At 48.0% G+C, this 24,770-nt stretch overlaps 1 protein-coding gene across 2 annotated transcripts in view; it reads left to right on the top strand.

Annotated features, from left to right (window-relative positions):
* LOC111153502 (phosphatidylinositol-4-phosphate 5-kinase type 1 beta) overlaps nt 1-24,545 on the top strand; it is a 277,329-nt gene extending 252,784 nt beyond the window's left edge. For both annotated transcript variants that reach the window (XM_022512562.1, XM_022512563.1), the window contains exons 14-15: nt 17,151-17,268; nt 24,112-24,545. In XM_022512562.1, coding sequence (XP_022368270.1) covers nt 17,151-17,268; nt 24,112-24,315 — 322 coding nt within the window. In that variant the 3' untranslated portion in view covers nt 24,316-24,545. The remainder of the gene's footprint in view (nt 1-17,150; nt 17,269-24,111) is intronic.
* The last annotated feature ends 225 nt before the right edge of the window (nt 24,546-24,770 follow it).

The raw sequence follows: 24,770 nt of genomic DNA on the forward strand, positions 1-24,770 counted from the left end.
AAACTCGGACACATCTTTATTTCGTTTCTGTCTTATTCATGTAAAGGAAAATATGAACCAGCCTAACGGGGCTATGCATCATCGTTTGCAAGCGTGGGTTGGCTGTGGATGCCAGAGTTAAACAAATATCAACAAAAGCGTCCTGTGACAATCCCTTATATGGACGTTACAGTGAAAATGACTGCACGTTATTTTCATTTGCAAATTGTGTGCTACACATTCTTTGTCAGTGAAATGTATGGTATATATCCATGTGTATGTGTGCATATTTCTATGCATATAATGTTTTTCCCAGAATGCTGGTGGTTGCACACTTCTCAGTGTGCCACTGCTTTTGTCACACCCAAGTCCCTAAACTGTCGGTTTCTTCATTATCCTCTACAATGATAAGATTAGTAATAGCTAGAATGTATTAAATACAAGTGACCGGCTTGGTCAGAGTCACTTTACTGAAGTCTCACAGATGCCCTTATATAACCAGAGACAGGGAGACCGTGATGAGGTAAGTTTAGGCACCTCCCATTTTAGTGGAAAAGAGGACATGAATAGGTACCTTTCAAGGGCAGGGAGCATGGCAGACACTTGCACATGACTCATTCATGGCAACCTTATGGTAAATAAGGGAAGTTACGTTTGCCACTTCATGGAGGTAGTTACTGGAGTCCCAGCTGAGTAACCGTGGTTTGTTAGCAGGGGACTCCCTGAGGAAGGAACCAGAGCTTTCCAGTTCCTTCTCCTGATCAACTCCGAGGGACTAGAACAGCTGCATCAAAGTGACTTATAGGTTGAGAGCATTTTTATACGTCGCCAGTGAGAAGTTCCGTGTAAACAGGATTTAGACATCCATACGAAAGATGGGCATTATCCAAAGTAAGTTGGTTTTTTGTTTTGTTTTGTTTTTAAGATTTTATTTATTTATTTGAAAGGGAGAGAGACAGAGCGAGGACAAGCAGGGAGCAAGGCAGAGGGAGAAGCTGGCTCCCTGCTGAAATGGGAGCCCGATGCGGGGCTCGATCCCAGAACCTGGAGATCATGACCTGAGCCAAAGGCAGATGCTTAACCATCCGAGCCTCCCAGGAGCCCCTAAAATAAGTTGAGTTTAAAATCAGACTTCAAGGGGCGCCTGGGTGGCTCAGTGGGTTAAAGCCTCTGCCTTCGGCTCAGGTCATGATCCCAGGGTCCTGGGATCGAGCCCCACATCGGGCTCTCTGCTCAGTGCAGAGCCTGCTTCTCTCTCTCTCTCTCTGCCTGCCTCTCTGCCTACTTGTGTTCTCTGTCAAATAAATAAATAAAATCTTTAAAAATAAATAAATAAATAAAATAAATCAGACTTCAAAAATGGGCCATTGAGGCCTCTCGGAGTCGGTGGACTGCGTGGGGAAGGGTATCATTTCCGTGGCAGCTTGTAAACGAATTTGTTTTTACACACAGCGGGCCACATTCGCGTGTAATGAAAAGGCAGGTGTACGAACGGTGTAAAATAACAGCTAGCGTGTTTTGTGGGTTTTGCAAAGTGCCAGATCACTTCTTGGTTGGTTTATGCATGCGTTTCTGGAAGGTGGAATTTATCGTGTGCGATGCGGGGTGCGTGGCTGCGTATCTGACCCCAGTATTCAGGGCTCCAAACGCCAGGCAGGTGCAGCCCACAGAGCCGCCCTGCCAGCCCCTCTGGGCATGGAGCGCAGTCCATACTGAACCCCGAAGGCACGGTCAGGGCCTTCAGCAGGGACCAGCATCCTCGCCGGTGTCCGTGGCTATACTCCCCGAGCCGATCGTTCTGGTCCTTGGCCATTCATAGAAGCACCTCACCCCCTTTTCTGGGCTGCACATCAATCCTTATCTTCCTTCTGAGCCAGTATTTCTTTCTGCCTTGTTTTTAGATTTTAGTATTTCTTTATCACAGCCTAATGTGCTAATGTTGAATTGCCCAGGACAGGTTCCTGCAAAGTACTATTTTCAAAAACTTTACCTAGGAAATAGGACACATGCAACTCAGTGAAGTTTTATCATGCTAAATAGGTGTGGAAATTATTGTCCTCCTTCCTGGTCTTTGCATGCATGATTACTGACTGCTCCCCTAGAACTCTTTTGCACTTTGAATCTGTATTTAATAAAAATTGTCCTTATGATATGTGTACATAGTGAAATGATTACTTTGATCAAGGTAGCTAACTTACCCATCCGCACATTGTTAACTTTGTTTGATTGAGACCAGGAGCTGGGTTCTCCTGTACTACATGTTAGCTTCTATGTTTCCTTGACTAGAGATGGGCTCTGGAAGGGAAGGACTATGTTTTGTGTCTCTCTCCTTTTGTTTGTTTGGGGTTTGTTTGTTTGTTTTTTACTGGTTGGTTTGGTTTGGGGGAGGTGTTTTTTTTTTAAGGTTTACTCTCTTAGTAACTTTCAGATCTGTAATGCTAACAATATAATGTATTGTTAACAAGAGTCACCAAACATTACATCCTCAGGACTTATCTTATGACTAAAAGGTTGTATTACTCTGTGTGTGTGTGTGTGTGTGTGTGTGTGTGTGTGTGTGTGTGTGTGTGTAGTGAGAGAACCTGAAAGTCACTCTCAGCCCGTGGCCAGGACACCATAGGGTAGTGTCCATGGAGTTGATAATGGTGTATCTTCCATCTCTAGACTTACTCATCCCACGTAACTGCAACTTTGTATCTTTGCCCAACATGTCTCATTTCCCCATCTCCCCGCCCCTGGTAACCACCATTCTGCTCTGTTTCTCTGCATCTGACTACCCCGCATAAAAGTGAGATCCTGTAGTGTTTCTCTCTCAGTGTCTGTTAGCCAGTATTTCATAAGGTGTGTGTTGGAGCCACCTGCTTCAGAAACAGTTCTTTAAAATGTCACTTCCTGGGCCTATTAGTGATCCTAATGCAGAGTAAAGTTTGAGAATCCCTACTTAAGCAAGTAAACTGACCTTGTTTTCAAAGCATCTTGTTTCTTCCTTAAACTATGGGATAGGTCTTGGGGCGAAAGGGTCCCTGCCTGAGATTAAAGTGAGCTGTGACTGGAAAACCAGAATAAGTCCCAGTCGTTCTCCGAGTCACCTGTGCTCTGTACCTCCCCGATTGTCCCGGCCAGGCACCACCAGCTGTTTGCCCATTGGGGAGCTCTTCAGTCTCACTCCCCCTACACTGCTTATGTATTTAATGACTCGAGACAGGGTGCAGACCTGGCCGGCAGAGAGGTAGTTTACGGCACATTTTCCAGTTATTCAGACCAGAGTTTATAATTAGTCTGGCATTGGCCTCACCACGTATAAGAGATGTCTTATCATTCGGAACCTCTTTGAAGCCACCAGCCACACTGAAAATCAGTTCTGCTTACAGTTTTCCGATAGCCCTGAGCAGCCATAATTACATCTGCGAAAAGCAAAGCTGCCTTGTAATCTGTTCTCATATTATTTTTTTTCCAGCACCTTCCACAGACTTGGTAGTAATTTGGGTGTTGACTAAATGCTGCTGAGGGCGGGTCCCTTCAGCCCTCAGCCTTTTTAGCACATCGGTGCAAGGAGGACCCAAGTCAAGTCTGAAAGCTAAGGCACACATGTTTTTTAATGAATTCTGGAAAATAAAAAAGTCTGAGTGAATGTTTGGTGGATTTTTACTGAAAAAGGGCCTTACCTTTTAAGGTGAGAAATTGTAATGTTCAACAGAGAACAGGAAAGGTACTTTTCTCAGGTCCCCAGAATACTCATTTCCTGTAGGTTCCATACTGGTGCGAGGGGCTGAGGGAAGGGAGAGCGCGCGCTAGTGAGCCGGCCTGTTTCCAGGCAGGGTTTTCCTCTCCGCATTGATGGCCCCTGCGTGGGTTTGCCGGGATTATCGTAACAAAGTACCACATAGAATTGTATCGTCTCATGCTTCTGGAGGCCAGAAGCCCGCCGTGTCGGTAGTGTTGCCTCCTTCCCAAGCCTGTGAGGGAGAATCTGTCCCACCTTGTCGCCTGGCGGTTTGAGGTGTTTGGCTAACCCAGGTCCTTGGCTTAGAGAAGCATCACCCCAGTCTGTGCTGTTCTCCCTGTGTGCCCACCTGGCCGTGGGCTACACTGGATTGGAGCCCACCCTCCTCTAGTCTGAACACAGCCTCATTATATCTGCAGTGACCCTCTTCCCAAATAAGGTCACATTCTGAGGTACGGGGTGTGGGGGTTGGACTTAAACATACAAGTTTTAGGGGACACGATTCAACCTATAACACCATCGCTGAATAGCACTTTGCTTTCCTGGATTTTTTTTTTTTTTTTTTTGGTCCAATCTTATAGCAGGGAAGCATAAAGAGGTAGCAGAGGGGCCGCCAACCTCCGTCTGTAGGACTTATGTCACTGAGGTGCAGTATATGGTGCTGAGGTTGGGAACGAATTCTCTCCTGGCCATTTTCTCTGACTGGTCCCGTCAGCTGACACAGCAAAAGGCATTTCCATTTCAGCATTTCTGATACGCTCCTCTGAACTCAAACTTCAGTTTTCTGAGGAAGTTGAGAGAGGGCCAGCTGGGCCAGGGAATCTAAGCTTTCGGAAGCTAGAAGGACCTCGACAGATTCAAAGCCCTGATGTTTACGGGGAGGAGGTGGAACCCAGGGAGGTTAGATGGCTCACCCAGCCCCTTAGCCCCGTGTGTCCCCACAACACACACGGCTCCTAAGTGCCAGGTTGGTACCAAAGCTTAGCTACCCTGCCTCTTGTTCTAGCTCATTCTTCCACACACCATACTGCTTCTCCCCGCCATGGAGGCCATGGGTCCCCTGGGATTTAAGAGACACCCCCCCCCCCCCAGATTCCTGTTGCCTTTGTGGTGCCTTGCTAGCTGGAGGATACAGTCATCTCGTGTTCAGCGCACGCCACTTAGCCAGGGATGTTTTGTGGGCTGCTCGTATTAGAATTAGTCTTGCCTCCCTAAGCCTTACCTCTGGGACCTACTTAAATATATTATCTGTCAACTGCATGGATAAGCACTCTGGGAAGAGAATGAATTCTGACACTAAGGTCTGCCAGATATGGACAGAAAACATGTTTTCCAAGACAGCCTAAGAGATTTGGTGTTGTAAAGTCCCAGAGAAGTTACTTTGTCAAGGTTTTTTTGGTTTTATGTTTTACAGTAATGATACACGTACTTATTTGCTTCTTTTTAGCCTTCATCATGTATTTCTCCCCTTTTTTTTCCTTTTTTATTTTTTAATTTTTATTATGTTGTTAGTCACCATACAGTACGTCATTAGTTTTTTTTTTTTAAAGATTTTATTTATTTGAGAAAGAGACAATGAGAGAGAGCATGAGCAAGGAGAAGGTCAGAGGGAGAAGCAGACTCCCCATGGAGCTGGGAGCCCGATGCGGGACTCGATCCGGGAACTCCGGGATCATGACCTGAGCCAAAGGCAGTCGTCCAACCAACTGAGCCACCCAGGCATCCCACGTCATTAGTTTTTGATGCAGTTTCCCATGATTTGTTGTCAGTGTATAACACCCAGTGCTCCGTGCAGCACGTGCCCTCCTTAATACCCATCATAGGGCCAACCCATTCCCCCCCCCACCCCTCAACACCCTCCCTTCTAATACCCTCAGTTTATTTCCGAGTCCACAGTCTCTCATGGTTCGTCTCTCCCTCTCTCTGATTCCCCTCCCCCTTCATTTTTCCCTTCCTTCTCCTAATGTCCTCCATGTTATTTCTTATGCTCCACAAGTAAGTGAAACCATATGATCATGGACTCTCTCTGCTTGACTTATTTCACTCAGCATAATCTCTTCCAGTCCTGTCCATGCTGATAGAAAAGTTGGGTATCCATCCTTTCTGATGGAGGCATAATACTCCATCATATATATGGACCACATCTTCCTTATCCATTCATCTGTTGAAGGGCATCTCGGCTCCTTCCACAGTTTGCCTATTGTGGCCATTGCTGCTATGAACATTGGGGTACAGATGGCCCTTCTTTTCACTACATCTGTGTCTTTGGCACAAATTTCCAGTAGTGCAGTTGCAGGGTCATAGGGAAGCTCTATTTTTAATTTTTGGAGAAATCTCCACATGGTTTCCCAAAGTGGATGCACCAACTTGCATTCCCACCAACAGTGTAGGAAGGTTCCCCTTTCTCCACCTCCTCTCCAATGCACGTTGTTTACTGTCTTGTTGATTTTGGCCTTTCTAACAGGTGTGACATGGTATCTCAATGTGGTTTTGATTTCAGTCTCCCTGGTGGTTAATGTTGATGAACGTTTTTTCATGTGTCTGTTCGCCGTCTCCTACTTTTTTCAGAGACTCTAAGTCAATGACCCAGCAGTGCATGAATGATTCACCAACTTAGCTTTGTCTTTTAGCGCAGTACCCACAACAGGCCGGGCACTCAGGATACATCTGGATGAACGATTTATAGTTCAATTAGTAAAAAAGCAGATGCCGTTCTTTTTTTTTTTTTTTTTTTAAAGATTTTATTTATTTATGACAGAGAGAGATCACAAGTAGAGAGGCAGGCAGAGAGAGAGAGAGAGAGAGAGGGAAGCAGGCTCCCTGCTGAGCAGAGAGCCCGATGAGGGACTCGATCCCAGGACCCTGAGATCATGACCTGAGCCGAAGGCAGCGGCTTAACCCACTGAGCCACCCAGGCGCCCCAGATGCCGTTCTTGATGCTGAATGTTCATTATTGAACTATGTATATGCTAACACAAGTCTCAAGTGTGTGGTTCCACGAATTTTGACAGAGGTGTACACACAAGTAACAGTCACCCAGACCAGGATAAGACATTCCCACCACATCAGAAATTTCTTTCTGTCCCTTCATGGTCAGGACCCCCGAGGTCATGGAGACATTCTCCTTCGTTTTCTTCCGGAAGCTGAACAGTCTTGACTTTGACATATGGTCCGTGATCCGTCTCAAAATAATTTCTGTGCCTGGGGTAAGCCGTGTTCCTGCGGCTGTTCTTTAATGTCTTTATATGCCCACCTAAGCTGAACAAGACTAAGTTCTGGTAATAGATTGGCCATTTAGAAAGGGATCTGTAGATGTCTGTTGTCTCATGGTTGAACCATGGTTGCACGACTGTCTTAGACACGTGGCAGAGCGCTCCTTCTCGGCCGTGGTTGGCGCTCTGGAGGCTGTGAGGGGAAGGGCATGGCTCCAGCTGTCCGCCTGGGCCACATCCAGGGGCAACCATGGATTACCTGGGGTTCGAGGAGTTAGCCTTAGTACCCACGTTACAAATAAATAGGACGAGCCCCAACCTCACAGGGTTACAGTTCCCGACTAAATGAAGTACTAGTGCGTGTGGTAGTCATCCCGGTATAGACCTCACTGTCAATGCCCCCGGGAGGCCCGTGTGTGGGAGGGCCCTGGCAAGAAAAATAGATCTCCTAGAGGTGCCTGGTGGGAAAGGTCCCTGAACTTGGAGGAGGGTTCCTTTTCAGAAGAGATTTCACACACACACACACACACACACACACACACACGCTGCCGCCCTGGATTCTCGGAGCCCCCCCGCCGGCTTCCTGTTCCCACCATGCCTGTACCCAGCAGCACGGAGTTGGCATTGGTCTTCACCGGCCGGGTCCCAGTGCTGCTGTGTGTGCCGTGTCTGCCGTGGGCATCGTGCCCCGGCCGTTCACGTGTGTAGGGAGAGGGTCAAGTCCCCGCCAGCAGAGACCACAGGCAGCCAGCTGTGCGTAGAGTCCCAGAAGAGGGACTGCCACTCTGCCTGCCTCTGGGAGGAACAGGCAGCCTCCTCGTCTAAAAATAGCAGGTGGGGAGAGCGCAGGAGAGCGGACAGCTGCAGCTGTGGTCCTGGCTGAAAAGGAGCCCAGACCGAGCCCAAGCAGCAGATCCTGCCACCGAGAGCCCACAGGCCGGCAGGGCAGGTTAGGAAGGTGTCTGGTGTGGCAGTCAGGAGGCAGTGACCGTGACCTAGGCCTTCCCACCTCTCAGGGCCGCCCTGGGGCATTTCGCACACTTACCTGTCCACTCAGCCAAGGAGCGCACCAGGAGAGCGAGTGGCTCCGTCCCGGCCCCGGCGTGAGCTTTGCTGCATGCGGACTCCCGGGGCTGCAAGTAGGAACCCCAGTGCCCAGGCTTCAGAATTCCACACCCTGTAGCCACCTCAGCCCCCACCTACCCACCCACCACCCCCCGCGGCCAGAGTGCGCTGTCTTGAGAGAGGCACGCGCTGTGGGCTTGCCCATCACCTCGGAGGTGTCTGATCCAGGCAGGAATGAGCGCGCCGCCCCCCCCCCCCAGCCCCGGGGGAAGCCTGGATCTCTGGGGCTGAACAAGGATTTGCAGCCTTTAAAAGAGATGAGGCTGTGCTTGTGGGTTTTCTGCACTCGTAGAGTTTTCCTGTCCACTCTTCTTGTCGGTGAACATTCTGGTAGCTAAACTGAAAATAGCAGAGAAGGAATTTTTTGCAGAACGTTCGGAGAAACCGTTCTATGCAAGCAGCCACTGTCCAAGCCCCACCCCCACCCAGAGACAGAGCCCCAGAGGGAACAGTCCTGGTGCTGCTCCTTGTCATTTGTCCGGGAGAGCGTGACTGTGGGCATTCACTCTCATCAGCATTACCTGCCTTGGCTCTCCCAGTGGCCCTAGGAGATGAGCAGGGCAGGGCCTGTCATTCCTATTTCTACATGAAGAAGCAGGAGCTCGAGGTCAGGACTTGCCCAGACTAGTAACGAATCATTGGAGGGCAGAGCTGTCTCTAAGCCTCCGTCCTGTCCACACGCTCTCTGTGTTTAATCCCGATGGCAGTCCATGTCTAAAGGGCAAAAGCCCCTGAACATGGAACAGCCTAACACATGGGGAATTTAAGCAAAACTTTAAAAAAAAGAGAGCAAGAGAAGAAAGATTCCATTTAATCCTGTTGGGAACATTTTTCTCTGTATGGCCCAGCAACCATGGCTTTGAATCCAGAGAGGGGACTAGAATGCTCACTCCCTGGTGGCCAGGCATTTCCAGTCTTTACATAGTCATCATAATATAAATCCCATGTATCACTTTTCTCATTTTAGAATCAATCCATGGACAAGGCAGGAAAAATGTGGTTATCGCTACAAGACAGAATATAAATATTAACAGCCGTGACAAAGCAGAGATAAAAGAGAGTAGGGTTTTTTTTGTTGTTTTTAAGTGGGTCTAATACCAAGTGAGAGGAAGGCAGGGACAGAGACGAAGCAATACAGGAAATGTAAGATATCCGGTATATGGCTGGTGGAAGAGAAAAGGTCAAGTGTATTATTCGTTACAAACTGAATGAAATATAAATAGCAAACACTGGAAGAAAGTACAGTGTGGGGGAGGGTCATGTTCTCCTGATGGAACCAGTAAATGATGCTCTAGGTTGAGAATATCTTTTATTCCCTGATTCCTCTGAAGATCTGGAAGGAAGCACCAGAAATGCTAAGGAGAGAGCCATCCCTAGAGAAGCTGCCCCCTGGGGTGGGGTCGGGGGTCGTTGCTTTTCATCATTACTGTGAGATAGATTTTTATTACTTGGATAGAAAAACCTCAAGGCAGGGGCGCCTGGTGGCTCAGTGGTTAGGCCTCTGCCTTCGGCTCGGGTCATGATCCCAGGGTCCTGGGATCAAGCCCCGCGTCAGGCTCTCTGCTCCGCGGGGAGCCTTCTTCCTCCTCTCTCTCTCTCTCTGCCTGCCTCTCTGCCTACTTGTGATCTCTGTCAAATAAATAAATAAAATCTTTAAAAAAAAAAAAAAACCAGGCAGTGAGAGGATAGTTTTTTTTTTTTTTTTAAGATTTTATTTATTTGACAGATCACAAGTAGGCAGAGAGGAAGCCCCATGGGGGTGGGGGAAGTAGGCTCCCTGTTGAGCAGAGCCCAATGCGGGGCTTGATCCCAGGACCCTGGGATCATGACCTGAGCTGAAGGCAGAGGCTTAACGCACTGAGCCACCCAGGTGCCCCAAGAGGATAGCTTTTAAGACCAGAAACTGTGGAGCCTGCCATCTGTCCCCAGAGCACGTGCTCCCGCCCCCTGTGAGAATGAGCTCTAGAACACTCCTTAGGTCTGCACAGAAATCCGAGTGTTCCCGGCTATCAAATCACCGATGACTGTTCTCAGCGAGTCCAGCCAGGCTAGCGCTCTCCCTTGAAGCCAACTGACCATGCTGGAGACAGAAAGGAGCATTTTTGTAAATGACAGGCCCGTGTGACGTCTGAGAGCCGCTTGTGTCTGCTGTCTGGGCGAGCGCTGTGAGGGTCTGGAAGCCGCTCCTGCACAGCTCTGACCCACGCCAGGCCGCCCTGGGTGCAGAGAGCAGAGCCCAGAGCAGTTGCAAAGGACGGGCAGGTTCTCTGGTTTCTCAAGGGAAGAACCCAACTGGGTGGGACTGTTTCCCCTGAAAGCCTGGCTGCGAATTAGGCTCAGTCAGCCCTCGGTCTGAACGGAGGGAATAGTGGCAAAAGTTGATGGCAGGCAGGAAGCCAGACTCTTAAACCTAGTCAGGTAATGTTGCTTCTAGAAATGGATCTTCCCAAGCTGCGAGGCGAAGGAGTGGCCAGCCCTCGGACACAGTGGCTGGGTTTGGAGGGCACTGGGCCCAAGAGGGATGCTCTCACTTACAGTGACCCCGATAAGGGAATCTGGAAAAAAATCAAATTAGAAATGGGTTCCAGATAGGCCTCTGCCCAGGAAACTAAGTACAGTAACGGACTGAGTATATCCCCCCCAGAACCCCCCATCAGAACGGAAGAGAAACAAACATGGAATTGATCAGTGGCGCCAACATTTAAGTGAAAATCCTTTTTAGAACCAATCTAAACTTGACTGCTTGAGGCATCTTCAAGGAGGGAGGACTTTGCTGCAGATGCATTCCATGGGTTGGATGGTTTATTCTTTCATTATGTCCCTATTCGTTTAATATTTACATTTCATTAATTTTTTTAAGTAGCAAGGGACACACATATACATTCAAGTAAATAATAAGGTTTTTTTTGTTTTGTTTTGTTTTGTTTTGTTTAAAGATTTTATTTATTTATTTGACAGACAGAGATCACAGGTAGGCAGAGAGGCAGGCAGAGAGAGGAAGGGAAGCAGGCTCCCTGCCGAGCAGAGAGCCCGACGTGGGGCTCGATCCCAGGACCCTGGGATCATGACCCGAGCCGAAGGCAGAGGCCTTAACCCGCTGAGCCACCCAGGCGCCCCCAATAATAAGGTTTTTAATCACAAATACTTTGTTTTATGTGAGGCACTTCTTGATTAGGAAAGGTACAGCTTTGGGATGCCTGGGTGGCTCAGTCAGTTAAGGGGCTGCCTTCAGCTCAGTCCCGCATCAGGCTCCTTGCTCAGAGGGTAGCCTGCTTCTCTGTCTGCTGCTCCCCCTGCTTGTGCTCTGACAAATAAAATTTAAAAAAAAAAAGGAAAGATAAAGCTATGACCTTCCGTGGTGTGTATAACCTTTACTAGTCTCTTTGCTAAAAATGTAACAGAATGTGAAAGTGAATTATTCTTATCGGTTCCAGCCAAAGCCCCAAACAAACCTGCAGGACTTGCAGAGCAAGCGGCGGAAAAGCAGTTGCGCAACGGGCAGCTGCCCACCCACTCCCAGTCTTTCCAGGGGGTTGGAGAAGCGGAGACCTGAGTGCACAGGCGGCGTGTGACCCAGAGAGAGAGCAGCCGGGGAGCGGGGTGTACTGCGGCGGGGTGCCTGAGAGAGCAGGCCAGTGCCCCCTGGAGTAGAAGGGGACATACCTGTGTCCCCTGGTGTCGGACTCGCGCCTGAAATCCTTAAAACTCCAGCGGCAGAGCAAGGGGAGTTTGCTGTTTACAGATGACCCGCGTCACTCGCTCACTTGTGGCTCTTGTCTGCGCTGTGTTTCTCTCATTGTCTGCCCCGCGCTGTGTAAGGTCGGCGAGGTGGAAACACGGATTTTCTTCTCTGCTCCATCCTAGCACCTAGACCACAGGTACATGAATGGGGGTTGTGCTGTGCATTCACTAATGTCTCCAGCCACCCTGCAGGTTTGATACTATCCTTTCTGTGTGGGAACCCAGAGCTTGGGGCAGGGTGAGGACAGTTTCCAGTAGCGCCACAACCCAGAAGAGCCAGAGCTCAAGGCTGAATCCTCTAATCCCAGAGTTCATGCCCCCCACCCCACTCCGTGAGCCTCTAGCCGCCCAGGCACTTGTTTTCCTAAAACACGTTCTCTTGCAGGGAAGGGACCGGCCATCTCTGTGCTCTGGTCTCACTCACGGTGTTGTCATCCTCCTTACTCGTACGTGAAGGCAGATGAGTGAATGGGTTGTGTAGCTTTCCCTCTGTGCCAAGATGTGTTCATGTCAGGTTATCCAGAATACACTGAATGCGAGTCAGTATGCGTGCCTGATGATTTGCACAGGGTTATAGTCCTAGATATTACAGAATTCTTTCATAGGTCATTTCTTTTAATTAAATGGTAGCTTAAATGACTACTGTTCAATACTATTCTTTTAAATTTTTTTTAATTTTTTCTTAACCTATAAATGTATTATTAGCCCCAGGGGTACAGGTCTGTGAATCGCCAGGTTTACACACTTCACAGCACTCCCCAATACTATTCTCTTTTTATTGTGGTAAAATTCACATTAACAGGGGCACCTGGGTGGCTCAGTTGGTTAAGTGTCTGCCTTCGGCTCAGCTCCTGATCCCAGGGTCCTGGGAAGGAGCCCCGCATCCAGCTCTCTGCCCTTCCCCCCTGCTCATGCTTGCTCTCTCTTAAAACTTAAAATTCCCACTTTAACCATTCGTAAGTGTACAGTTTGATAGTGTCACGTACACTCACATTATTGTACAAGTGGGCTCCAAGGGCTCCAGAACTCTTCATCTCGCAGAACTGAAACTCTGCCCCCATCCCCCACCCTCTGCCCCTGGCAACCTCCATTCATTCCTGTTTCTGCCTCTGTGAATTTGACGGAAGTGGAATTACACAGTATTTGTCCTTTAAGGTCTGGCTGATTCCACGTAGCACAAAGTCCTACACAGTCCACTGTTAACATGTGGCGGAACTGGCTTCCTTTCCAAGGCTGAATAGTGCTGTGTTGTGCGCGTCAGTTCTGTGTATCCTCTCATCCGTCAGTGGGGATTCGGGCTGCTCCCCCCCCCCTCGGCAGTGAGGCTGTTGACATGGGTGTGTCTTCTTTCTAAGGAAGTGCCAGAGACGAAGCCACTTGAACAACAGCAACGTGTTATCTCCCTGTTCTGGGGCTACGAGTCCAAGATCAAGGGGGAAGCAGGGTTGGTTTCTCCTGAGGCCTCCTTCCTTGGCTGTCTTCTCCCCTGTCTTCACCCCATCTTTGTTCATGTCTTTGTCCAAAACCCTTATTTAAAATATGGGACGCCTGGGTGGCTCAGTTGGTTAAGCAGCTGCCTTCGGCTCGGGTCATGATCCCAGCGTCCTGGGATCGAGTCCCACATCGGGCTCCTTGCTCATCAGGGAGCCTGCTTCTCCCTCTGCCTCTGCCTGCCATTCTATCTGCCTGTGCTTGCTCTCTCTCCCTCTCTCTGACAAATAAATAAAATCTTTTAAAATATTGTCTTTGTTTGAGTGAGAGCAGGGGGAGCAGCAGAGGGAGTAGGAGAAGCAGACTCCACACCGAGCGCAGAGCCCAGTGTGGGGCTCGATCTCAGCACCCCGAGATCATGACCTGAGCTGAAACAGTCAGATGCGTGACCATATGAACCACCCAGGCATTCCCCCCTCCCAATCTCTTAAGGGCACCAGTCATACTGGATTAGAGCCTCTCCCAATGATCTCATTTAACCTTAATTACCTCTTTAAAGACCTTATTTCCAAATAGGGACACATTGTGGAGTACTGGGCATTAGGACTTTAAGATATGAATGGGGCTTGAGGGGCGGGGGGAGACAAACAGTTTGGGTAAACAAATAGCTCGGACTGTTTTTCTTCTTTGGGGGTATATACCCAGAAATGGGATTGCTGGATCACAGGGTAATTCTATTTTTAACTTTTTAAGGAAGAAAAATATTTGTAAAGCATATTCTGCCTAGTTTTCCCCAAACCGTTCTGGCCATCTTTACTCTCCTCAAGCCGAGATCTCAGCAGCCACATCCAGCATGGTCTACTGCCTTCGTTTTTGCTGGATCTGGGGATTATTTACAAGTTCCTAGGCCCCTCTGCCTTTGCTGCCTCAGTTTCTACAGTGTCAGATTTCTCAAATGTCCACTAGCTGGCCCTAGAAAGTACTTGATTGGAAAACAGGATTCAGATCCTAAACTCTACTCAACGGCTGTGTGACCTTGGGCAAGTCCCTGCGCCTCCCTGCCTGGTCTTCAGATCTCTCATCTGTGAAGCAGACGTGCTGGGGGGACAAATCCAAGGGGGCGGGGGTGGGGACAGGGAGAGAGGATATAAACAGAAGAGACCAGAGAGCGGTGGGTGCCCTGGAGGGAGGTCCCATACCTGTGCCACACCCGCTGGTCCTGTGACACCGTAGACAGTTCCCCGGGCTTCCACGCACCTGCACACATGGTCTGTTCACCCCGCAGCATGGAAGCTCAGAGTCCAGTTCTGAGTGTTGCCAGGTCAACTGGAATGTTTTTTCTCTTTTAAGAAAAACATTTTTTGAATGACTGGAATCTACTCCAAACAGCTGTACAATGCGACCTAAACTATTCTCTGCATTTCTGATATTTCTGGTACTGTGTACGGAGACCAGTTTTAAAACCATGGCCCTTAGGTGCTTCATGAAATTTTTTTCCTTAAGATATTTCACAGACTCTAAAATTGACCCAAAGTAGACAGTTCTGTGGCTTTAGTCTACTCACCAAGTTGTGTATTGCTAAAAGCTAATTTTAGAACGTTTTCAATAGCCCAGAAACTCCACACCCAAGAGCAGTAACTCCCTAGTCCTCCCCCGCTCACCCCAACCCCTGGCCACCATGTGCCTTCTATCTCTCTAAATCAGCCTCTTCTCTACATTTCACACCAGTGAAATCACCCAATACGTGTCCTTGATGAGCAGCTTCTTTCATTGAGCATTAATGTTTTTCAAGATTCAGCCATATTGTTGGCCGTATCGGTACCTCATTATTTCTTATTGCCAAATCCTATTCCATTGCAGGAGTTACCTACCCATTCACCAACTAGTGGACAGGTGGGTTATTAACACTATGGGACTATTCTGAAGAATGCGACTGGGAGCATTCGTGGGCAAGCTTCGGTGTGGGCACAGGTCTTCATTTTTCTTGGATCTACACCCAGGAATAGAATTGCTGGGATTCGTAGTTTTAAGGATCCACCAAACTGTTTCCCAAAGCCGTTGCCCCCTTCTCCAGTCTTCATCGGGTCCTCTCCAGCTCCTTCCCTCGCCTGTCTTTATGACAGCAGCTCGGGGGGTGAGAACGGGTAGCTCCCCAGAGTTCTTATTTGAGTTCCCCTTAGGATGAATGATGTTTAGCATCTTTTCATACACTTACTGGTCATTTGTAGTTCTTCTTTGCAGGACTCTCCAGATCCTTTACTCATTTTTTAATTGGGTGATTTGTCCTTTTAGTGTCCTAAGAGTTCTTTATAGAACCTGGATATAAGTCCCTGTGAGCCTCATTTTCATCCCCCAAATAATGCCCAGACTATGCTGTTGAGATAGGAAAGTGTTTTCATACATGTGAAAAACAATACAAGTAAAGTTTGATTTTGCTCAAATTTGACCATAGAATGCCAAGGAAATCCAGTGTTTGTCTTCCGTAATCACAGTGTATTTTAGCTGAAATAATTGGTAAATCCCAAAGAATACCCTCATTTTTTTTTCTAAATCATGCTAGCTTACTCATGGTTACCCAAAATAGAAGATAAATATTAGACTGAAAAACATGTACATAATGGATTTACTTCTAGGGGAGTGACTCAGGATCACAACAGGACGGCAGGAAAAGAAGAGGACTTTTAGCTGTATTTTACACCACATGTAGTATTAAAAAATTAAGAATTTTTTAAGCAAAATCTCTTCCAGGGATGTCTGACTGGCTCAACAACTCTTGATCTTGGGGTCAAGGCCCACTTTGGGCATAAAGCTTAAAGAAAAAGAAAAATCACTTCCAGAATATTCTTGGTTATACCCTCGATCTTGAAAACTGAGTTCTGAACGTCATTGAATAAATGATATGTTCATAAAATAACCCAGCAGCATTTAGAGATTTTTTTTAATTATATAAAAATAAAATAGGAGCAAAAAAAAAAGGAATAAAAATCAGAAGTCATCCCACACTTATCTATTTTCTGACCACCTTATTTCTAGCTTTGATGTTTAAGTAGAGAAGTAATTCCTCTTTGGTGGGTGACATTGTAGTCGTTGAGAAGCAAAAGCCAATTAAAGCCTGTCACTGTTCATTACTTTTGATCCAGAAAATGACTTGAGCGATGGTCATGGGCACACAGTGTTCTCAGAGAAGCATCCCTTGAAAGCTGATGGTTTACTAAACCAAGAAATCTGTAAAGGGATTCTGGGTTTTTTTTTTTTTTTTTTAAGATTTTATTTATTTATTTGACAGAGATCACAAGTAGAGAGGCAGGCAGAGAGAGAGAGAGAGAGAGGGAAGCAGGCTCCCTGCTGAGCGGAGAGCCCGACGCGGGACTCGATCCCAGGACCCTGAGATCATGACCCGAGCCGAAGGCAGCGGCTTAACCCCCTGAGCCACCCAGGCGCCCTGTAAAGGGATTCTGATGCACATTTAAGTTTGACAACTGCTGGCACAATTGGACCTTTTGTGTCTAAAAGGAAAAGAGAAGAGTACAGAGAGAGAAACCAGTACTGATCATGCACAAGGTGATCTTTGTAAACCAGCAAAGCATGCGTACTCTAAGTGGCAAACCCAAGCAGCAGGAACCCACTGCTGAAAGAGCTGACCGGTGGGCCTCTAGGTGACAGCCCTCCACCCTCACGAGGCCGGGGACCCACAGATCCCTTCTCAGAAGTATAAACAAGTGTCCCATGCAGGGAAGCAGACAGGGAGATACACAGCTAGTACAACCGAATTCCTTAAACCATCTCCAGGTAGGACCGTATTGTCTCTGAACTCTCAAAATCGTTTTTTTTAATCCCAAAAAGCTTTCCTGAACTCCACGTCTTTATCCACAACTTGGAGGTTTCCGTGGATCTTGGTCTGGAGGCCACGCACTCATTATTCTTCTTTGTCTTTCCAGTAAAGGGTTACCTTCCAGTTCAACATTTACCTTGGAAGAGGGGACCATCTACTTGACTTCTGAGCCGAACGCTCTGGAAATGCAGGACGATAATGCCTCCGTGCTTGATGTCTATTTAGTAAGTAATTTTAGTTTCTTACCCCTTCCTTCTGGTTTACGGATGGGCCCGGGGCCACAGTTTATGCAAGAATGGGTTCTGTGAGGCCAGGCAGGCTGGGGTTTTAAAAGAAACCATGGCCCTCCATCACTGGCACCACGGGGGCGATTTTCACAAGCCATGCTTTCACACAGTTCATGCAGAACATTCCACAAGAGAGTATGTAGGGTAAGAAGCTAAATCCCTCTAGGTAAAAAGAGAACGGATCCCCTAATTGTGAGGTGAAATGGGGCTTCTCTGTGGTAACGTCTTCTGTGACTCCAGTGTATCTGCCGTGTGCGTGAATCTTCTGGAATTCTGTGTTACTTCCTTGGTAAATTGGTAGCTTAAGAGGCCCAGAATGGGGTTGTGGCAAGAACCGGAGGTCAGCACCAAAGAATCTTGGCCATCTCCCTCGGTTGTCACCAACCGGGGGCGTGACCTGGGCAGGCACCTCTGTGTGTGTCCCTGTTTGCCAAAGGAGGGAAATAATGCCAAGCTTACGGGGCCACTTGGAGGATCAGGAATGATTGTGTCCGTGAACACCCTTGATCGCCTGCCAAGTTGTCCCCGGTAACTTAAGTCAATTATTAGATGAGGTCTAGAAGGATATACGATGGACTAAGCTATGAGAGAGGAGAAGGGGTGTTTCCCTATAAAGTCCATCCCACACACATTCTCCACATCTCTGCATACCCGCACAAGATCACACAAGAGACACCAAGTGTGGATTTCAGGTTTTCCACTCTTTTAAGTTGTGCCAAGCCTAAGTATGCAAACTCCGTGTCAGGAACCCCACTGGGTGTGTCTCCTGACCACACACCACCACTCCCCTCTATGCCACAGCCTAGCCCTCTGTTCCCTCAAGCATACTCTACAGGACCTTGGTCACCAAAAATGCTACTCGTTATCACAGAGCCCTCCAGCACCTTCTCCCCTCTCCTGGAGTAAGCTCCAATGTCCTCAAGGCCCTGCACGGTCTGATCTACGCTGCCACTTTTTTCTGCCCTCCTTCCCCTGCCTCTGTCTTCCTTAACCATACTGTTCCAACCACAGTGACCTTGGTATTCCTCCCATAACCAACTATGCCTCTGCCTCAGGACCTTTGCATGTGCCTTTACTGTCTGAAAATACACTTTCTTAGCTGTCCCAAGCTTGCTCCGTTACGTCCTTTAGTCTCAGCCCAAACATCTCAGATTGGCTTTCCTTGACCCCTTATAGAGAATAGAAGCCCTCTCCCCACAACCACCCTTGTGAAAGGACTTTTTTTTAATAACCTCTGAATATCCTGGTTGTAGCACCAACAGAATTTTTTTTTCCACTGGGCAACCCTCCTCCCCACAGTGCCCCCACTTTTTAAAATAAGTGATGGTGCACTTTAAAATCCTTACAGAAGAGTTGGTTCCTCTGTACAACCAAGAAGGTAGGGAATTAAATAGGAAAAAAATTACAGTAATTTTTTGGTCCCATGGTAAATTTGAAAAACTAAATGAAATCTGATCTTCATGAGCTAAGAGTTCATGCTCCTTGTGTCTTTAAAAAAAACAGATTGGCGGGGCACCTGGGTGGCTCAGTGGGTTAAAGCCTCTGCCTTCGGCTCAGGTCATGATCTCGGGGTCCTGGGATCGAGGCCCACATCGGGCTCTCTGCTCAGCGGGGAGCCTGCTTCCCTCTCTCTTTCTCTGCCAAACAAATAAAATCTTAAAAAAAAAAAAAAAAAAGATTGGCACCAACCAGGGGCATGTGACCCTTCCCAGAGAAACAAAAGATCACAGGGTAGTTAAATGGCCCTACTGATCCCAGTTACCCTATGGATTACCCCGACTCCTTTGCTGGAAGGCTTGTCGTTAGTCATTTTGATTGCTCCTCCTCCGGTATTCTCCATTTCGTTTGTAAGAAAACTGCTCCTGTCCTTTTATCAGTGTCTCATTTTATGGTGCTTCTGTGCCTTTCTTGGACATGGAGAAGCCAAACTTTTCATAAAAAGTTCATGCTTCCTCCAGAAGTCACAGGGAAGAGCCCCAGTATTGACTGGCAGTGGTTTGAAAGCACTTTGAGCAGCAGTTAGGAATGAAGGAAGCAGGGAGTTTAGAACTGAAGGAAGCAGCGGTGGTGGTCCTCTGCCCAGCCTTCCCAGCACGGGGCTGCTAACGGTTCACAGGCCTGGGAAGCAAGGGGAGTCCCACAGCCGTGAAGACAAGGCAACAGAAATTCTCACCAGGGTTGGGGAGAAAAGCTGATCGAGCCTAATCTTATTTTGTAGCTACTTACGATAAGCTATGTAGCATTTTTCCATGTTCCCTGCAAGCTGAGCAGTGTCCTGAATACTTTGTCTTAAGCCATTTAATCCCCACGACCCGCTAGGAAGCCGCCATAGCTCCATTTTACAGAAAGGAGAGGGACGCACGTGCGATTATCCACTTGCCCCAGACCAGGCAACAAGTAATCGGTCAGAGATCAGAGCTGGGATTCCAACCCTCCGAGCCTCGCCCCAAGCCCGCTCTTAATGACCGAGCTGTGCTGCCTGCATTAGGGATCACACTGCCTTTGCCAGACAGAAATTAGACTCAGAAGTTCAAGGCTTGGCCCAAAATCACACAAGGTAACATGCAGATAAGATAGAAGAGGACACAGAGACAGATTGGGGTGAAGAGACCTATGTGTTGGTGTTCAATTTCGAAGGTCAAAATTCAAGAATGTTGTAAGGGGAACGGTTTGGTGCTGCTGGAGAGCGCGGGGTCTTGAACAGTAATGAGGTACAACTGAGCACCTCCCCTGTGCCTCCAGCCACTGTCCCCGGGCTTGCTTTCTGGACACGAGTGGCTCCAGCCAGGTAGGGGTTACGGTGGTCTCCATTCACATGGATAAGGACATGGAGGCTCCCTTCGGCCAGTTCTCACAGCTGGTAAAGGGCAGGGTGGAAACTGGAGTCCCACTCCTTGTGCTCTCCTCCCTAAACCCAGCCCCGTGAGCACCTGTCCCTATGGCTTGGGCACTGGTTATGTGTCCAGGTCTCCTGGCCATGTGGTTGGAATCCTGTTCCTTGTAAAGCAAGAGATGGACCCGATGAGGGAAGGGGCCAGGGGAGTTATGTTGGCAACAGTGTGTGTAAGCTTCTGGCTTTCAGTGTTCTAGCACAACACTTCTCACACCTTTGATACCAGTACATCTTCCAAAGTATTGAGGATCCCACCCAAGAGTTTTTGTGTATGTGGGTTCCATCCGTATTTTTTTTTAATGAGAAAATTTAATATTTACTCAATTTATGTAATCATTCATTCAGAATAACTATTAATGTTAATTTAAGGAAATTTCTGTCAAAATCACTATTTTCTGGACAAAAACAAGAAAAGCGGCATTATTTTATGTCTTTAAAATCTGTAGCATCAGGCTTAATAGCATTCTTGCATCTGTCTCTATGTTAGTGTGTTGTCACAGGGCACACCCTTGTACCCACACTGTATGCCCATGAAAGGCCGTGGGAATGAAAAGACAGATGACATCTTCCCATCATTAATGGAGACCTGATGGATCCCCGGGAGTCTAGTGTTTTCACTTAGCCACTATCCCTGCTGCAGAACCCAGCGGCCCATAAATTAATTCCACAGAAGCAAGCACCTGGCTTCGGTGGTTCTCTCTGCCTCTCATTTATCATTGACCTTGAATTGATCTCCCCTTCAGGGTCTCCGCTTTCTCATCCATAAAATGGATCCTTCAGTCACTCTAGGACCCCCTCCAGCTCTGGCCTGCTGTGGCTTCCTCTAAATGCTGTGAAGTTCCAATAAGAGAAGGTTTCACCAGAGCAGCTACAGCTCTCTTCCCAGATTTTGCTGTGTCATCCCATCTTCCTCTATCCTAAACCTTCACAGTATTTAAACATAAATTTTTTTGGCAAGACATCTAGAAAGTTCTGCACCATGAATTTCTAATTCCAGGGTGTGTTTTCACGCTGGAGGTTTTTATGTTCTATTTTGCATGCTCTTCCAGTTCTGGGAGGCTGTAGCTCATTGCCCTCCCCTCACTATTGCCATGTGCCTCTCTTATTGTGAACAAGCAAATGGAAAAGATAAGCAGGAGAAAGGAAAACCTTTGTCTCACCTTCCGCTGGACCTAGTAAGAATCCTCTTCATCAAAGGCGTCCTTTCTTGAAGGGCAGTTGGAGGTTTCTGTGGGGACATTATGGTTAGAATTGTAAGAGACATAGTTTTGTTTCTCTTGTACTGTTTTTTTCTCCTTTAAGATACAGTGTTTCTCTTCTAGTAGATACCCCTAATTCCCCAGTGCTGTTATTTGTATACTGATACAGAATACTGCCTATATCCCTTTAAAAATACACAGGATTTAAACCAGATAATGTCTGCACACCAGGTAACATATGACATTTCCCTTGAAGGATCCACCCACGTGATGCATGTATTAATGAGGTTGGCTATCCTGCTTCCTGCTGTGATTTGACACGAAATTGAAATCATAGTTTACCTTAAAAGGCAGTTGATTGTTCCGTCACTCTTAGAAAGCACTGGGTTCAGGTTCCGTGTTCCTGTCATCCTGCCTGCTTTGAAAAGGCCATTGAAAAGGGTGGCTCCGTCAGTTAAGTGTCTTCCTTCTGTTCAGGTCACGATCCCAGGATCCTGGGATCAAGTCCTGCTTCTCCCCCTGCCTACGTGAGCTGTCTCTGTCAAATAAACAAACAAAATCTTTAAAAAGATGAAAAGGCCATTCCCTTTCCCTCTAGAAAGTTCCAGGCTGATTCATTTGCCAATACTCAAATCAAGGGGGCGGGGGAGGGGTGTGTTTCTGAAGATGATTTTATCCAGTGACCAAAGATGCGTTCTTCCATTGAATTTGAGTTGATGGCACAAATTAGGGTATTTGAAAGAATTGAGCAGAGTTGATCAGGCTGTACAGGGCAATCGCGCAATGCTCGTAAGAGCTCGATTCCACTTTGAGAACAGTCTCGGGCATTCTAAGGCTGACGCCGTCGTTGGTACTCGAGGTCCTAAGGCAGCTTCTCTGCCTGAGGTAGAATGCAATTTTATATCAAGGGAAAGAGGGACCCCCAACAAAACCCAGCTGAGAATTGTTACGGGGATGACTGGCGGGGAGCCGATGGGTAAGTGGGGGATAGTGTGATCGCTTTTGTCGTAACACAGAAGTTGGAAAGGCGGCTGCCGCTAAACAATGACTTTTTGTCTCAAGGTTATATATGCTTTTCTTTTTTACACTTTTCCCTATTAACATCCTCTCGCTGATAGGTACTTTCATCCAGATAGGTGTCTCTGCAAGACGGCTGTTTGAAGTACAAAAATAGCTGTGGGCCAAGGAGAAGAAACAGTTAAGCCATTTCTTAGCCAGGCCTGCACTGGAGATTAAGGCTTTCCTGTGCAGCTGGTGGACAGCTTGATTATTTAATGTGTGTGGAGGGTGGCTAATAAGACTCTTTGATCACGGGATGAAGGGTGGCAGAGAAGTGAAAATGATTGAATTAACAGCTTATCGTAGCATTATGTATGAGAAAAGCCTGAGAAAAAGAAGAAAAACACTTTAAATTAGGTCACGGGGGTCTTAGAAAACCCACTGGAACTTTCTGGCAGGAGAAGCTGCATTTGTGGATTGGGCTCCGCTGACATGGAGCTTAAAGACTTGTACGGAGAGTATTGGGGCCTTTAATCCCTCCTGTCTGAGCCAGATTGGATGCTGCGAGCGGTGTTGATTTGAAACAGGCAGTTCTGTTGCTTCTCAGCAGAGAGCTAGAATCCCCATCTGCCAGAGGGTTTGTGATAGATTTTAGTGAGAGCCAAGGAGGCTTGTAAGGCATTCAACCAGAATGCTGTTTCCTTCCACCACAGTGGTGGCCACAATGGTAAGAAATGGAGAGATTTCAGGAAGAGCAAAATAGGACCCTTTATCTCCAGAAGTGCTTGGCCCTCTTAAGCCACTGACCAGATATTATGTCTAAGATGTGTGAGTGAGTGGAAAGAATGGATCCCACTGTCTGGCCGCATGGCACCCACAAGTGATTCCCACACTAACACAAGCTTTCAGATTACTGAGGCAAGCCATCAGTCCGCGATCGGAGGTCACCCCCTAGGATCAGTTTTAAATCCAACAGTGTTAAGCCACTGTTTAAGGATTAGCTAAGGGAACCGGAGTTAGTGATTGAGTGACAGCTGGCTGGGCTAGGGTACATTTTTTGTTGTTGGCTCCTAGCTTTCCAATGACTCCTGGCCTCAGAGGCCAGCTTGATGGCTGCCTTCTTCAAGGTCAGCTCTGTATGTGAGCTTGACTCAGGCTCCTGCCGATGGGGAGGGAGGGGAGTGCCTCCTGGCACTGACTTCCCTCCACCTCCCCAACTCCCTCCGGCTCCTGTCTTGGCTCTCAGTTTCCGTATTCTTCCTTGTCATCAGGAGCCAATGTTTAGTGGTCTCCTGAGCCTTTCCAACTCTTGGGAAAAAACCATTTGAGAAACAACAGTCTCTCGTGGTGTGACCTTGGAGGCCCCCAGGCACTGGGCCTGCAGGAGACAAATCGCACACTCAACATGAACCACGTTAGGAACACATGGGAAGTCTAGGGGAAGCAAGCTTGAGTCCTACCCAGGGCCTTAGTGAATAGGGGGGTCCTCGTCCCTACTGTTCGCTCCTGCGGGATCTGAGAAGGAATAGGAAAACCTGGTTGAAGGGAGAAGGTGGTAAGTATTATACACTTCATTTAAAAAAAAAAAAAAAAAAAGCCTCTGAGTGTGGTGAACGGGGAGGACTCAGGAGGAGAGATCTGAGGGCTTGGCTTCCCCTGCTTTTGTCGCTCCCTGTGCTAGTTTCCTAGGGCTGCCCAGACGCCAAGTCCCTGGATCCAGGCGGCTTCACCAGAACCACAGTGTCGTGGCGGTGGAGGCCAGACGTCCGGATGCAGGTGTCCGCAAGGCCAGGCTCCATCCATCTAAAGGCGCTCGGGAGAGATCCTTCCCGGCTGCTTCCAGCCTTCGGTGGCTGCGTGCGGTCCTTGGCATTCTTCGCCGTGCAGCCCTAATCTCTGCCTGTGTCTGCCCATGGCGCTCGCCTCGGTGCCTTTGCGTGAACCCCCTTCCTGTGCAACGTCAGGCAGAGCGGCCGCACGCACACCCTCGCAGGAACCGGGATTTTGTCCGTGTTCCTGCTTGCGGCGGACCCTACTGCCACCTACTGGCAGAAAGGCGCCTCTGCCCGCGGGCCAGAGGCGGTAGCGGAAGTCCTTGAATTGAAACTGTATTAAAAAAAAAAAAAAAAAAAGAGCAAGTGTATCTCTGAAAGCTTCCGCCCCGTGGCCCTTCTCACAGACTCAGTGCCTTTCCAGCCGGACTGGAGGCTACTGGTAACAGGTGCAAAAACGCCAGTGCCCTCCTCCGCTGCCACGGCCAGCCCGACTCAGGCCCCTTACAGAGGCCCCTTGGCAGTCTGGGGACTCAGCAGAGAAAAGGCTCTTTTTACAGGTTGAGCAGAACCTCC

This window comes from Enhydra lutris, unplaced genomic scaffold, assembly GCF_002288905.1.
Source record: "Enhydra lutris kenyoni isolate GAN:26980312 unplaced genomic scaffold, ASM228890v2 scaffoldscaffold33, whole genome shotgun sequence".
In the NCBI taxonomy this organism is placed as follows: domain Eukaryota; kingdom Metazoa; phylum Chordata; class Mammalia; order Carnivora; family Mustelidae; genus Enhydra; species Enhydra lutris.